Genomic DNA, 16,705 nt, shown 5'->3' on the forward strand with positions numbered 1-16,705 from the left:
TATATAAACATGTCTATAAACCCAGGCGCTGAAACAGAAGGTGTTCTTGCACATCACTAGTGCCTTAAGGAAAGGAGGCCCAAGAGGGGGGGTACCTGCAACGGTGCTGGAGGCGGGGCGGGCGTGAAGCGCGATGTCGGGCTGCGACGGGCTGTGCGAGTGAAGCCCCGGCACCTGCTGCAGTTTGGGGATGGACATCACGTGCTGCCCACCCTCGGAGGGGGAGGGCGACACCAGCAGAGGCTGCTGGGAAGGGACAGAAGTGGGCGGCAGGTGTGGAGGCCTGATCTTCTCGGCCATCAGTTGCTCCTTGATTTTGTTGATCAAAACCAAGTTGTCCAGCTGAAAAAGAAGGGAGAAGAGGAAGACGACATTGTTGTGTGTGGACATCTGTGGTCATCATGGTATATGTCATCTTGAGATTTTCTCAATTGAAGAACATCTTTTCCTGGTCTTTTTTTTAACCATTCCCCCACACAGTCAGTAACACAGGTCGAGTGATCACTTATGTGAAGGCAGCATCTCTTTGAATAACATAATATAAAAAATAAAAAAGCAGTGCAGATTGTTCTTGGTTTCTATTAATGAAGCTCAGGTAACACATACATTAATTCCTGAGCTCCTTCACACAAGACAGTGACTCAGTTTGCTGCCGAGTCCCCTTCCATTGAAGTTGCCCTCACAGATAAAAGACGGTTGTTTAGAAGGTCCTTTAATAACGCATATTTCTATGATCCCATGACCTGTCTGTAAACACCAACACTGAAGAAAGACTAAATCTATTCTTGGAGTTGGTGGATGCTTTTGAAGACTGATTTAAGCAGGAAGTCCTGTCGTTGTCCTAATAGGCATTAGACATCAACGTCAACTGTACGGCATTTATCAAGTTGCTTTGTGTCAGCAGAACTTTCACCGAGGAAAACAGTCAGAACAATATGGATCTGATATGCATCCGAGTGTTTGCAGGTATCATTTTCAATTCAGTCCACATTACACCGTTCATTTGCCGTTTTCAATCATCTTGCCATACAATTCCAGCAAGAACCAAGCCCCAGAAAGTCATTTGAAAGCAGACTGCCGCAGAGTATGACAGGGAAGCAAAATCGGTATCACACACAGATATCTAGTTTCATGGCTACAGAAACCAAATGTCATCTTTATTTCTCTCTGTGGGATGTCGAAACAAGGTCCAACAAAATAAAATGCAAACCACCAGAATGCAACACAGTCATCAGCAAGTCAAATACCAACTAACAGTGGTGCTTAGCCAAGATGCTCGTTATTTTTTAAATCTCTATTGGGTCCATGAATTGCAGGGCACAGACCCAAACTCACTGCTGTTTCAGGCACTGTCACATCCTCAATACTGCACTGCATCCCTCTCTAAACAACCTGAAGTATCACTCCTTATACCCCTCTTTATAACTCAAATAAAGGAAACGTCAAGGTAGACGTCTTGTTAAACATTAGGACCCAAATTCTGAAATTATTAACCGATGCAATAGATACTCCATTACAGATACACATAACACTGAGATCAGAACAAAACATGAACAGGCTTGAACACTTACGGTAACATTCCCAGAATACGATTCGGTAAAAACCTGAAAAACACGTTTGACATTGTTACCACATCACATCAATCCTTCGGTTTCTAAAATTACTACACAACCACAAAGCAAACAACTATTGCTGAACACTTATGATTTTAGCTGGGCATCACTAGAAGAGAAGGAAAAAAAAAAAAGAAGTCACGTTAGTCGATATCCTTGTGAAACACCTGAGCCCGGATTTAACAGTACCTTTTTAGGTTTGAGATCTGAAATGAGCCTACAGGCTTCTGCAAGGGGGCACACTAATTAACAGCAATCATCAGGGTTGGGGTCAATTCAACCTTTTCAATTCCATGTAATTTTGCCATTGCCATAACAGATTCTACTGGAATTGGAACGGATACTGAAATTGACCCCAACTGCAGAAATTACACAAAATAACTCAAACACAATATCTGAAATGTTAAGGGGACGTGTTCCAAGACATCAAGCAGTGTTTAAACTAGACTGATTCTTGTTCCCTCAAACACAAATAAATGTAACTATTGCGCAGTTAGAGGATATAGGTATTTGGGAATACAAATAGTTCAGTTTGTATTACAATAATACAACAACAAAAACACTGATCTCTGAGTCAGAGACCCCAGCACTTTAGATGAGAAGATGAACGCTATCTTGAAAGTATGTCACAACACCTTATTCAGCCTGAAGACATGAAACTGAAGAATTCACAGCTTAGTCGATCAAATTGCAGTCATACACAACCCTGCACTCTCGTTAAATTACTGCTGTTATTTTGCCACCCAGGACTGAAGAGGAGATCATGGATGCTGTGTGTAAGCACAACCATTCAAGACTAACAGTTTTCACAGGACGAAACCTGCTTGCCTGTGACGCCAGTACTGCAGACGTTTGGAATACAAATACAGGCTAAAAAAAGACTGAAACGTATTAGAATTCAGTTCGACATACAACATACACAATGCGTTTCCTACACAGGGACATGCATGGTTTATTTTAAATGCACTGATAGGAGATAATATGCCTCTTCGCAATTTTGATGCACCTGGATGTCTTTGCAAAGGAGCATGTCTTGCCATCAAAGGAGTCAGGAATGAAAACAGTCTAGCAATCGTCTACAGAAAAGCTTCAGTTTTCCCCAGACACACGCAGAGCAACACTTAATCCCTAGTTTTGGTTCCACCTAGTGAAGCAAATGTGAACTACATGATGAACCAAAGTGAAATACAGGAGTTCTGCCAGATCACCAACTTTCCTTTATTCAAAACAAGACCCTACAGCATCTTGTTAATCTATGCAAAAAAAGCTCTAGGCAGGAAGTGCTGCAAGAATATAGACCAGTCTACTATCAAATGATCCTTTATCAGTCTTGGGTGAGCATTCATGGGTGTGAGAGACCACTGACAAAGCACACAACACGCCATGAAGATCCCTCTGCCCACATTGAATGGCTCACACCTCCGTGAACAGTACAATCATCCTGTATTTACATCTACTCCACTGCCGGCAGAGACCCATGGACCTGCTTTCGGCACTAAACTGGCTGATCAAGCTAGAATCTGGAAAAGTATTGATTAAAAAAAAAAGTACATAAACACACACATCTACCTATATCTATCAAAGGGGCTTTGAGATTGGAAGCTTTGCTTGCATAAATTGTAAATCACAACCAGTAGAAACAGATACATTATATATTGTTAACTATCCCTTAATAATGTAGAGATTATAATTCTGAAATTAAAGGTGTGTATAATCTATAATCATTTTTATAATATGGTTTCCAAAACAGCCAGCAGGGTGGCATCAGTCCTCTGCATAACTATTACTGCATATTTTCCAGGGCTGAATTCTCTTATTGATATCTGTTGTATCAGAGCACCTGTGTTATTCTTATGGAGGGCCTGGTCCAAGACATTGATATCCATCTTGAACGAGGAATTGATTTTACAAACATGCAATCCTCTATTTCCCGTTTGGATGTTTTGCCTACAAGACCAGAGTCCGCCTGCACCAACTGTCAGATAATCATACAGAAATCTAGTTCATTTCTACAGATACAGAAAGCCCTATACCAATCCCTGGGGGACTAAACTAAAAGCCTGTTGTTGCTTTTTTTCTTGGTTTGTTTTGAAATATTTTCCTGGAGAACAATAAATAAGGTTTAAAAGTGTTGATCTAGTGACAGACAACACAGGTTCCACTTTGAGTCCCCAAGTTAGAAAGTTTCCCTGCTATGTCAAGTATGTTCTACCCCATTGAATCATTACTCCGTTATTTATAAATGGAGACATATGCTCCAAAAAGCAGTTGAATGATTACAAAAACATATCAAGAGACAATATTAATTGATTTAAAGTGGTGGCTTCGCTGATGAGAAACTGGGTTTCATGGGAACCTAATTTAGACGGTTTCAATGACCAGGGCTGCTGAAATTTAGGCAACAAGGTTTATGCGTAACTTTGAAATATAATTCTAATGTGTGTATCGGTCATTTTAGCTAGCCTGTTAAAAGTCGCTTAGAAAGTTCTAATTCATGTCTGAATGAAACCGTATCTCAGATTGAGGACAAACTGAACACAGTTCTACGTGGTAGCCGGGATTTTCACAAATCAATGACCGTTCAGTCAACTGGATTTGGAGTTCAAAAAGTCCGACCAATGAAGAGACGTTGGCACTAGAAGAGGAGCAGGGACAATGGCCGACTAAGCTCTGAATTGACTATCCTATTCACGGTCACAGTTTCAGAAAAATAAAAAAGCAACAGAATACAAACAGTTTAAAGAAACGCTGAGAAAGGTTAGATGCTCTTACCTGGCTGGGCATGGTGGGCGGCGGGGGCCAGAAATAGGGATTATTAAACCGAGGCTCTGCCATCCTGAGACAAAACAAACAAGGATTAAACAATACTCAGACACAGAGGCATTTGAATCAAGTCTTCACTCCAATTCATTGCGTCCTGCTCTAATAAGGAAAGTTTTTTTAGTTTTGTTTTTCTCCTTCATTGCCCCTTGGGTCTGAGTTGTGTTTTCTTTCTCCCCCCCCACCGTACATCTTCTGAAACACTACACACCCCAGCGCTGCTATTCCCAGTCCTGCCAAGACTAGACGACTCGTCCCCGGATCTGCGAGTGTTTCGTCTCATTCGACACAGAGAGGAGAGGAAACTCATTCTTGTTTTTCACATTTTAATTCTCTCCGTTTATTGGAAATGAGCTGGTCTACAAGTTGCATCAAGTTTGAACCGCAGGTGGACAGGTGCTTAACAATGCCCTGGTTCCTCTACTAAAATGCAAAAAGATTTAAAAATATTTAAGAGGCAGGCAAGTTGTTAAAAATAAAGGTGGCTTCTAATGAAAAGAAAATCAAATTTGTTTTGACCAATGGCCAGCTTCCACAATTATTTGTACATTTTATGAGACCACTATTCAATGGCTACATTAACAGTTATCCTTTCTTTAAAGAAGCTATTTTAAATCTTTGTAACTAACTCTAGCCTATCAAGACTTTGGCTTTTAACTACCGCTGAGTAACATCACACGGAACGCCAAAGTCTCAGAGGACAACCAAACATGTGAGAGATGGGGACCCTATGAAGGAGCCTGAACCAGATCAGCAATACTGTGCACCGACATTTGGGGTGTAAGACCTGAGGATTGGCCTTCTTCAGCTCAACATCAGCAGAGAAGGTATGGCTTTTGTGGCACAAATCCACATCTCTTCTTGAAACGATGACACAGATGTGTGGATTTTGAAACTGAATCTACAACCGCAACGTAAATTTAGTCTCCGTGTGCTACCCGAAGCGATCCGTGAATCGGAAACAAGACGTTTTCCACAACTAATTTTTCAAACTGCCGGCAGTGTGCGCTGTAGCCATCGACACTTGGCACCTGGGTGAACGCTACTGTACAAGGACTGCTGGCACTGGAATAATATGGAGCTGCAATAGTGCTGCGACAGTGCGGTTGTTGCTGCAGTATTGAAGTAGTTAGTACAACACCTCCCCCCACTTTCTCACGCTTACCGCCTTATCAGGCTGCTGCTGGCTTCTTTTTTTGGTTATTTTATTTGGAATAAAGACTCCGAAAAAAAAAAATACATGTATGTTAATGTTTTTCTAGATTGTTTTTCCTGCCTTGGTTGTTTACGAGCAAATGGACAACTTCAGAGCTGTTACCAAGGGGTCTCCTCAAACCAAAAACATTTCTTGTATATACTGGCACTGGCACATCCCTATAGGCAGTCTCAAAGCGCCTGGTATTTTCAGCATGTAAACTTAGTTTGATACTGTCTTGTATGTATACTGCAGCCTTTGAAGCAATTCAGTAACATGGCATATAAAAGCCTGTAGACATTCAACATACAGAACAGTGGTGTGAAAATGTGCTATAGTGGGTGTCTTGTTATATTGGTGGGTATAAGCTGGGTTACACAACACAGATTTGATCAGAAAGACGCTAATTGTTCTATAAAGTTAAAAAAGTACATTTGGTTTAATAGGAGTAAGCAGCAGTTGTCATAGACATCAGAAATACATTTTATAAGCAAAAACGTCATATGCATGAACAGAATGGCAAATCATTGTCCAATACTACATAAATGGTATTTTTCGAACGCTGAAATGTCTGCCATAACTGCAGTTCATCCAGGAAAACGGACACCATTTTCCAGCCAGAGTGATTTGATGGTCTATTTAAAGAGGCAGAGAATTGGCCATTTCCTCAAAGTGATGTTGTATTTCCAATACTGTATAGTATCATGTGTGTTAGAATATCACACCCGAAGGCACAGTACTAATAGGAACAAAGCTAAACATCTTTTTTTTTTCTTTTCCCCAACTCCCTCAATGTATTTCTGTGAACTTGCTATGAGTAAACCCACACCAGATCTGATTCAATTCTTAAGCACCAGCCGAGACCCAAAACCGGGTTCAAACTAAGAGTCTGGCAGTTCCGGGAGAGGGCTTCTCAGTCAACCCCGACTGGGCACCAGACTTCAAAACAGTCGAACAGACGGAGTCACACAGCCTCTGTCGAGATGGAAATACCCACGAGGCCCTGTTTAATCGAGTCAGACGCTCATTCCTGAGTTCCTCACAACTTTCCAAGCCTGAGACTTTGATATGTTGGGGGGGGAAACGCAAGAGCTAAAAATACAACAGCTTCTGCTAGTTGAGAGGGAAAATACTTTAAAATACTGCAATTCCTAGGTGTGTAAATTATCATCAAAGCATCCTCCAGCACTGCACGTACAATTTTAAAACTTATTTTTTAAGGGAGGGAAGGGTTCTAAGAGAAAGGTCAAATATAAATACATACAATGCCACCCGAATAAGCAGCCATCAGTATAAAGGACTAACACACTGGGAAACAACAACTGCACAGCGGTACAATGCATTTTAGGTTATACAAACTGCCATCTCTTATAACGGTTATTATTTAGAATGGCACAGCTAGCCATTTGAAAATTATTTCCCCCCCTTCATCCATGCAATATGCATCACAGCCTGCAGCCTTGGAACGGATCAAACCACTACTCAATGGGAGTCACACTGGTTCCCCTGTAACAAGTCATGGAGTCTATCACGGCTGAAAACCCTGTGAGATGCATGTGCGTCACTGGAATTCATGAGGTTAAGGAAACCGAATAAGACAAGTTCAAGGTAGTCAAGGTCAGAAATTAAACATTTGCTAAGAGAGGAAATATATGTAGGTAATCAAATAGTCTTGGGTCAAGAATGCAATAAAAAAAAATGAAGAAAAACTCAACTGATACTAAGAAGTCAAAACTTACGCAGATGGAGATTATGGAAGAAGTCAAAAGAAGAGTGACAGTGGGATGAAATGGCACTGATGACAAGAAATCTACCCACTTGCCCAAAGAGAAAAGTATTTGATCACTTATGGCTCTGAAATCTTGTCATTTAACAAACATGGAAATATTGAGGCCTATGCTTCGAATAATAAGGAGAGAGAAAAATAAATGAATGCATGCGAGAAGAAATTAAAATGTGTCAACATGTGTTAAAATGGCAAAAGGACGGACACATTTTAAGAAATCAAAGATTGTCCATCTACTTGTCCAGTAGGAAGCTACTGAATTAATGGATAACAAGAGATTAATAAAAAAAGACCTAGAAAATTATCTCAAAGGATGGGAAGATTACAGTTAGGTCTATAAATATTTGGACAGTGACAGAATTGGCATCATTTTGGCTCTTTACACCACCACAATGGATTTGAAAGTAAACGATCAAGATGTGCTTTAAGTGTAGACTTTCATCTTTAATTTGAGGGTAGTTACATCCAAATTGGGTGAAAGGTGTAGGAATTACACCCATTTATATAGGTGGTCACCCCCAATTTTAGGGGCTCAAAAGTATTTGGGCAAACTAACAATCATGAATTAAATTGTGAGTTTCAATACTTGGTTGCAAATCCTTTGCACTCAATGACTGCCTGAAGTCTGAACCCATAGACATCATCAGATGTTGGGTTTCTTCCCTGGTGATGCTCTGCCAGGCCTGCACTGCACTGTCTTTAGCTCCTGCTTATTCTTGGGGTGTGTTCTTGCCATTTCGCACACATTATTAATACAACTTTATATATGCAAGCACATCAATACTAACGCAAGACGAAAAAGTGATTTATCGACAACTTTATACAAGGTCTACTACTGCTGCCAGAAGTTGTGGAAGTTCATTGTGTAGATAGGAAAAGCCATTATCTAACACTACCTCTGCAATTTGGGACTGGCAGGTACGTTACCATTTCCATTATGCAGGCCTACATCCGTTGTACAAAGCCGACAGAAGTATAAAAGGATTTAAATTGATGCAGAAGGAACAAACTATGCAAAATAATAAATACCAGATGATGCATCTAAGGAATAAAATTAAACGGCAAACAAAATACTAACCGTAAAAAGCTCTGAATTCAAATCAAGGGAAGTTAATGGGAAAATCCTATAAGAGCTCAGGAGTAACCAGAATAATCCCTGTGTACTCTTACTCAGGTCTCTCCATATTAAACCAAGGTGACAGAGGGGAAATGGTCAACCAAAACTCTACAGTGTCAAGTGTAAGCACCATACAATCCACACTGAAATATGGGCCCATTTCCATTGGCGGCCACAGCCAGCAGAAACACTGTTCTCACTCACACCTGGCCATAGACACTTGAACAGACTGGCTGTGTGATTGACTTCCACAAAAGAAATACATCTATTAGCAACTGAGGCGTGTATTTGAATATGTACACCAACCGGACACGGACACACACATCAGCTTTGTGGAAAGACAGGATGTCAGGTTTGTGAGGTCAAAAGAAATGAGGGGTTTATTAGTGATGTTGACATATAATAATTATAATCATAATACAGTGCTTGAAGAATGCACTCACTGTTTAGGAGGTGCTGCACTTTCCACATTTTCTTGTATTACTGGTAATTTAACAATGAAATAAACATCTCTATACACGTTTAGCTTCTGCCAATGCTGGATTATAAGAACAAAAATTAAAACAAACAAGTTTTTACATATATTCACTTATATTACTTGCTTGGGTTGAATTAGCCGGTACTTTTAAAAAACAAAACGACACTATCCTACAATACAATCTTGCTCTTGGTCCTCCTCCTGAACTGAGAACAACCCGGTTTGCCAAAAGATCAGAAACGAGACAAATAGAGGCCCTTCAAAGCAAGTTGTGGGTTCAAGGAATTGATGACAACGCTGTAATATGGAGGCAGACTGGCCAGGATCTTCTATGAAAAACTGCACAATAAGCCTTGTGGATCGACACAGGCAAAATATTAATAATGATTGACAATTAACCCTTAACACTCCCATCAAAGAACTGATCTCTTTTTTTTTTTTTCCAGTTACAATTTCCAGTTGCAACATGAACTATACACCTAAAGGATTATTAGGAACACCATACTAATACTGTGTTTGACCCCCTTTCGCCTTCAGAACTGCCTTGATTCAACAAGGTGCTGAAAACATTCTTTAGAAATGTTGGCCCATATTGATAGGATAGCATCTTGCAGTTGATGGAGATTTGTGGGATGCACATCCAGGGCACGAAGCTCCCGTTCCACCACATCCCAAAGATGCTCTATTGGGTTGAGATCTGGTGACTGTGGGGGCCAGTTTAGTACAGTGAACTCATTGTCATGTTCAAGAAACCAATTTGAAATGATTCGACCTTTGTGACATGGTGCATTATCCTGCTGGAAGTAGCCATCAGAGGATGGGTACATGGTGGTCATAAAGGGATGGACATGGTCAGAAACAATGCTCAGGTAGGCCGTGGCATTTAAACGATGCCCAATTGGCACTAAGGGGCCTAAAGTGTGCCAAGAAAACATCCCCCACACCATTACACCACCACCACCAGCCTGCACAGTGGTAACAAGGCATGATGGATCCATGTTCTCATTCTGTTTACGCCAAATTCTGACTCTACCATCTGAATGTCTCAACAGAAATCGAGACCCATCAGACCAGGCAACATTTTTCCAGTCTTCAACTGTCCAATTTTGGTGAGCTTGTGCAAATTGTAGCCTCTTTTTCCTATTTGTAGTGGAGATGAGTGGTACCCGGTGGGGTCTTCTGCTGTTGTAGCCCATCCGCCTCAAGGTTGTACGTGTTGTGGCTTCACAAATGCTTTGCTGCATACCTCGGTTGTAACGAGTGGTTATTTCAGTCAAAGTTGCTCTTCTATCAGCTTGAATCAGTCGGCCCATTCTCCTCTGACCTCTAGCATCAACAAGGCATTTTCGCCCACAGGACTGCCGCATACTGGATGTTTTTCCCTTTTCACACCATTCTTTGTAAACCCTAGAAATGGTTGTGCGTGAAAATCCCAGTAACTGAGCAGATTGTGAAATACTCAGACCGGCCCGTCTGGCACCAACAACCATGCCACGCTCAAAATTGCTTAAATCACCTTTCTTTCCCATTCAGACATTCAGTTTGGAGTTCAGGAGATTGTCTTGACCAGGACCACACCCCTAAATGCATTGAAGCAACTGCCATGTGATTGGTTGATTAGATAATTGCATTAATGAGAAATTGAACAGGTGTTCCTAATAATCCTTTAGGTGAGTGTAAGTGTAAATGTGGTCAACTACTGACCTGGCCTTGCATGTTCTGATCATGATGACATTGAGACTGAAATTGCATATATTTTGGTGACCAAAAAAAAAAAAACTGGAAAATTGTGCAATTTGGTTGCAAAGTTAATGATAGGATGTTTATGCATCTCATATTTTAGTCTCTGACAATTAGGAAAGGAGAGAATTTCTCATGTTGCACAAACATTGCGGGCCCTTGGTTATACTCCCTGCATGGCTGTGATCGAAGAGGGACTCAAGGTGTGACAAGAGCTCAGAAATGAACGGCCATGTTCACATTGTGTGTGTGACATGTTAATTATTGACATTTCATTATAAATAGCCATCAAATGCAGAAGTCCGAGGTATTCTCTGACATTTTAACCAAAAGTTTTGTTGCTGCCACACACAACCACATCAGCAGTTTTAAACAAAAATCCAAATATGCATATGTACCCATCAAACATGCAATTTACTTTAATGAGCACATGCGTGTAGTCTTCAAGGAAAGCTTTTGCCATATAATTAAAGCTGGCCAAATTAATTGCCATTTGAAGGAGAGAGGGATAATGGTAACAGTGACCTTGACTTTCAAATCAAATCTAGTGTTTAATCTCATTTGAATGTTATTCGCAACTTGCAAATCAAACAATTAGGCTACATGTTCAAAGTTTACATACACGCACGTATACAAACATTTATATATACACACACACAGGTATACACTTATTTATATGTACACATATACATATTTATATAAACACACTTGTACACAGTACCTATAGAAAGTCTACAGCCCCTTTCAAAACTTTCACCTTTTGCTGCCTTCTAGCCATGAATCCCACTCCCATTTACCTATCCTACCCCATAACTCCAAAGTGAAAAGCATTATAGAAATTACAGAAAATATTAAAAATAAAAACACTCTTGGTTGAATAAGTGTCCATTGCCCTTCACAATCCTAAATTAGCTCAGTCCCCTTCAAAATCACACCACAAATGGTGTCAATCTGTGATCAATTGTAATAATTCACAGGATTTCTGGATAAAAACAAGTCCCTGTAGCTTCCCTCTGCTGGGCAGTGCATTTCAAAGCAAAAACTCAACCATGAGCACCAAGGAGTTTTCAAAAGAACTACAGGACAAAGTCAAATATATAAAGACAATTAAAGCCTTGCATATCCCTTGGAGCCAGTCAAGACAATTAAGAAGTGGAAGCTGCATGGTAACACCTGTAGCTTTGTGGCAAAATGTGCTGTGGTCTAACTAAACACAAATGGAAAATGTTGGTCTAAATACAAAGCATAATGTTTGGTGAAAACCCAACACAGCACATTATTCGCCAAGTATACTATTCCTACTGTGAAGCATGGTGGGGCAGCATCACAGTATGGGGGTGTTTCTCATGGGCAGGACTGGGGCAATTGTCAGGATAAAAGGGAAAACTAATGCAGCAAAGTACAGAAAAGTCCTTTAGGAAAACTTGCTGCCTTCTTCAAGAAAGCTGAAACTGGGATGGAAGTTCACCTTTCAGCAGGACAATGACCCAAAGCACACAGCCAGAAATAAACTGAAGTGGCTGAGGAACAAATAGGTAAATATCCTTGAGTGAACCAGCCAGAACCCTGACCTAAATCCAATCAACAATTTGTGGCATGACCTGGAAGATTGCTGTCCATCAATGCTCCCCAAGAAACTTGACAGAGCTAGAACCGTTTTGTAAAGAACATGTGGTGTGCAAAGTTGACAGAAACCTATCAAAACAGATTCACTGCTCTAATTACTGCCAAAGGTTCTTCTACCAAGTATTAATCCAGGGGGCTGGAGACCTATCCAATTAGTGTTCCATTGTGTATTTTTTTTTCCACTGTGAAAGCTTTTCCCCCCTAAACAGTGTCGGGTGTGAAGATGTGGAAACATATCCTAATTTAAATGCATGAAACTTTGAGGCTCTGACAAGAAAGTGTAAAAAAAGTTCAAGAGGATGTAGACTTACTTTAGACACTGTACACACAAACACACACTTAGCAAGTACTCGTCAAAACTGAAGACAACACTCAACCCAGCTGCTGCTCTACTTCATTTCAAACATCTGAAACCCAGAGTTCAATTTTAGTAAAATAAATGTCAGCTCTTGCACAAACACTCTTTACAGTATTAACAGTAAAAGCACATGAAAAGCACTTTTTGCCACATTTTAAATCATGTTTAATTATGCAAATCTTTTGTTTTCCTGCCAACAGATAGCCTATTGCAAAATCTTGCATGTTTCTTGTAACTATAATGAAATGCTCCGAAAATAAAGTTTAATGCAACGGATGAAATACAACCCTATTCCATTACTTTTAGTATGGTTTTCATTACAACCACTTCAAAAACCGTGCCAAGGCCAGGACTGCAGGGTTAAACAAAGGGATTCTCACTGTGCTCTGTGACAGTGATTGACCATGATACACATATAAAAACATTAACTGAATGACTTAAATGTGTCTCTAGATACCCACTAAGTCCTATACCTAACTTTATTCAAGTCAATCAAATAGAATAAATCAAATGTTTCCCAAGACCAGATACTTCTCAGACCTGAAGATGTGGCTTATATTCCTTTCAAACTATCATGTTGAACCTGAAATAAAATAGTCAAACTATACCCATATATGCTCCAGCTGCAGTTTTATTATGAAAACAGCAGTAGTATTATAAAGCACTTATATTGTAGCTACTAGAAGTTGGCAAAACACAACCAGGGCTTTGACAAAGTTGTAGCAGAACTCTACTGACCGCAACTGCAGCCGAGCCTGCTGTGAGTTCTTTCATATCAACTACAGTGATACTGCGATAAGAAGCATGAAATACCTTCATAATCAAGCTTGTTTCCACAATACAAACACGTGGTAAGCTAGTGTAGCATTCTGCGTTTGTTTTGGCTCTGCTGCCTGCTTGGCTCATTCACATACGAAACGTGCCATCAGCTCTGTAGGCTGATCGGATGTCCAGCAGCTTCTCCTCAAATGAGAAAGTGTGCCAGCGGGGAGTTGGAGAGGTCTGGAGTTTTCACCTGCATCATCCATGATCAGTCCAAATTAAATCATACCACTGTAAATGTATTACTCCATTGGCGTATCTTTACCTCAAACCACCACAGGAACAAAACATTATTTAGAACGCTTTTCCGTTTGTTTGTTTTAGTTTTCTTTAAAAGAGGAATACATCTGCTCTAAAATGCCTACATCAAGCAGACTCTCAGCTACTACACACGAGACAAGATTACTGGCAGAACGGTAAAACGCGAGATGAAGACACCCAGCATACAGTTTCTGTCAGGAAAGAAACATCCAGTTATTCTGTAACATCCAGAATAACCAGAAAAGCCAGAGAACAGAAAAAAAAATGTTTGTCTGTGAACCAGATCAACTAATTCACACAGAATGCCAGTCTGAAACTGTATTGCAAAATTACTACTTCCCTACCTTTATTGTTGCACACTGTTCCTTTCTGGCAGTAAAAGGGCAAAAGGGCCAAAAAACTTGTTTTAAACAATTTTCCTTCTGCAGAATTGTTAACACACCCAGTCTTAACTCTGTTCAGTCAGCAGCTGGAATATTTGGTTTTCTCTTTAGGTTGAATTAGTGGCAAACTAGTATTTATAGAGAATATGGCTTCAACAAAACTAAATGAAATAGCCTAAATTCTAGAAGAAAAAAAAAAAAAACACGGGTGAAGATATATATATAGGATCTATAGTTTTAAAGAATAAAAGTTAATGAACTCAGACCCGACAGGCTGATTTAAGACTCACTGTACAGTTGAAAAAACTAATAAAAATACCATCATTCCTACTTATTCTTTACTCACCATTTGACCTCTAACATTTGGTAGTGCCACTAGGTGAGGACCTTACAACTCAGAAAACAACAATGCCAAAAATTATCACCACCACAGACTCAAAAGTGCTACAGTTTGGGGTTTTTTCTTCCAATTTGCAGTCACTAGTAGGCATGTAAATATGAGGTCAACCTCCCAGCAAATGATCTAAAATTCCACTTGTAGCATATTCTGAACAGTATACCCCCACACACACACGCAAATCTCTCACTAGATGAATAGCTCCACTGCAACAAACGCAAACAGAAGACATCGGTTCCCGAGCCCTGCCTTACCAAGTTAATAAGAACACAACGAAAACTAATGGCAGAAGGTTCAGGGAACAATCTCTCTCACTGGTATCATGTATGAGGCCAATTAGTACAGGCCGGGCCGCCTGGACTCATGCATTAAATCTCTTGCTAATGACCCACTCAGCCGATATCATTAGGAAGCCTGTCAGGTTTACTGATGACACAAAACTAAGAGGAGTAACTACTAACACCATCAGCAGCAAAAGGAACCCCGAAAGCTTTAGACAGGAGAGACAGGTTAGACCAAACATGGCAAATTTTATTTAGTCCAAAAGTTAGGAACAGTATACCTCTGTTAAAGGACTTTTATTGACACTTAATACATCCAGACCTTGTGAATAATTAAGAATGATATTTAGCTTTGGTCACCACTTTTAATCAATAAAGCCCAAAGCTCTGCTGATGCAGTACGGTTATTACAGTTCCCTATACAACACAGGGTCAATTTAAAAGTTATTCTTAACAGCCTATAAAAGTCTTCAAGGGGGAAGGCTCCCACCCATCTCTTCGACACGGCAGACACTCAAACCCCAGGACACTGGCTGCCTCACAGTCCCTCAACCGTTCACCACTCATGGGAAGCAGTTGTTACAGAGCACTCGGGTGAGAAACCAGTTACCAATTCCTTTCAGGAATTCCCCACAACTCCCAGCCTTGAAGCCCAGACTGGGCCTTTACACCTAATGATATACTGCCCCGCCTCAGGGCCCTCATTGGCACTGACCAACCCTACTGTGAGTGGACCAGTGGACCCAAGATTGAGGATCCTCTTCCTTGGAGACAGCGGACCTTGAGCCAAGAGTTGGGACTCGTGCTTGCGGGCCCTGTGTAGTAGATTTCAGCTCCTTCCTTCCTGACACTGGTTCTGGACAGCCTGGACAGTAATCCACTAGAATACATTAATTCACTAATCTGCCCGGAGGGAAGCCAACCTTTAGGCCCGCCAAAGTTTTTCCCTTCGTGCCTCATGGTATATTTATATACTAGACAGTACTTGTACTTCATGTGTGCATTAATACTGAAAAGCACTCCAAGGCTATTATTTTGCAAAAGGCACTATATTACATTTACACTGATAAATGTATTGATCAAATAAGGTCACGACACTGTGGACTAAAGCCAAATGAACAGAAATCACTAGGACGCTGGTCTGACAAAACTCCCCAGGACAACAACAGTGACTTCAGTGCTGGGAGAAGCCCAGACAGGACAAGTACAAATGTACATCATGGACAGATTAACAGAGAGACAGGTCTTTAACCTGGAGACAAGATGAAGATGTACAGTCCAGAAATTCACACCTATAGAGGGGACTGCCACGGTTCATCACATTCACAAAGAGAAGGCAGTGCAGAGCAGTGAGTAGAGACTATTAAGGTCTAAAGCTACAAACATGTTGATGTTCTAACCATTCGTGTATAAAAAACATTTAAATTTCGTGCATTTGTCTCATCACAATAAAATTTCCTCTTCACGTCCCACCATCAGGCGGCCTTCCTCTCCTTTCGACACTGCACAGGCCTTTTCCTTCAAAGTACAATATTATACATTTGTTTTCTACACACACAGACCAGGAAAGAAGGGATTTTTTTTTTCTTTAAATTAAATTAGAAATGCCTTTCCCAGGTATTAAAGAGGACATTACAATTCAGTTATCGGGAAGCCCTTGTGCTTTATGAGCATTGTCACCCTTACTGAACAGCAATACATTAAGCTCTTTATATAAAGCAATGGCAGACCCACAATATCGGCCTAATATACACAATGAAAGATGGCATAAGAGTAGCCATACAAAGACAACGCTTCGGTCTCAAGGCTGCCACGGTGAAATAACAGC

General features: G+C 40.5%; 1 protein-coding gene across 6 annotated transcripts in view; it reads right to left on the bottom strand.

Moving 5' to 3' along the window:
* Window positions 1-16,705, bottom strand: part of LOC136714158 (zinc finger protein 362) — a 40,330-nt gene that overhangs the window by 19,527 nt on the left and 4,098 nt on the right. For 3 of the 6 annotated variants that reach the window (XM_066691478.1, XM_066691480.1, XM_066691479.1), the window contains exons 2-4: window positions 4,386-4,449; window positions 1,572-1,604; window positions 96-342 (exon numbers count right to left, since the gene is read on the bottom strand). In XM_066691478.1, coding sequence (XP_066547575.1) covers window positions 96-342; window positions 1,572-1,604; window positions 4,386-4,448 — 343 coding nt within the window. In that variant the 5' untranslated portion in view covers window position 4,449. The remainder of the gene's footprint in view (window positions 1-95; window positions 343-1,571; window positions 1,605-4,385; window positions 4,450-16,705) is intronic. The other 3 variants (XM_066691481.1, XM_066691483.1, XM_066691482.1) reach the window with 1 other exon arrangement.

The sequence above is a fragment of the Amia ocellicauda genome, chromosome 18 (genome assembly GCF_036373705.1).
Source record: "Amia ocellicauda isolate fAmiCal2 chromosome 18, fAmiCal2.hap1, whole genome shotgun sequence".
In the NCBI taxonomy this organism is placed as follows: Eukaryota; Metazoa; Chordata; class Actinopteri; order Amiiformes; family Amiidae; genus Amia; species Amia ocellicauda.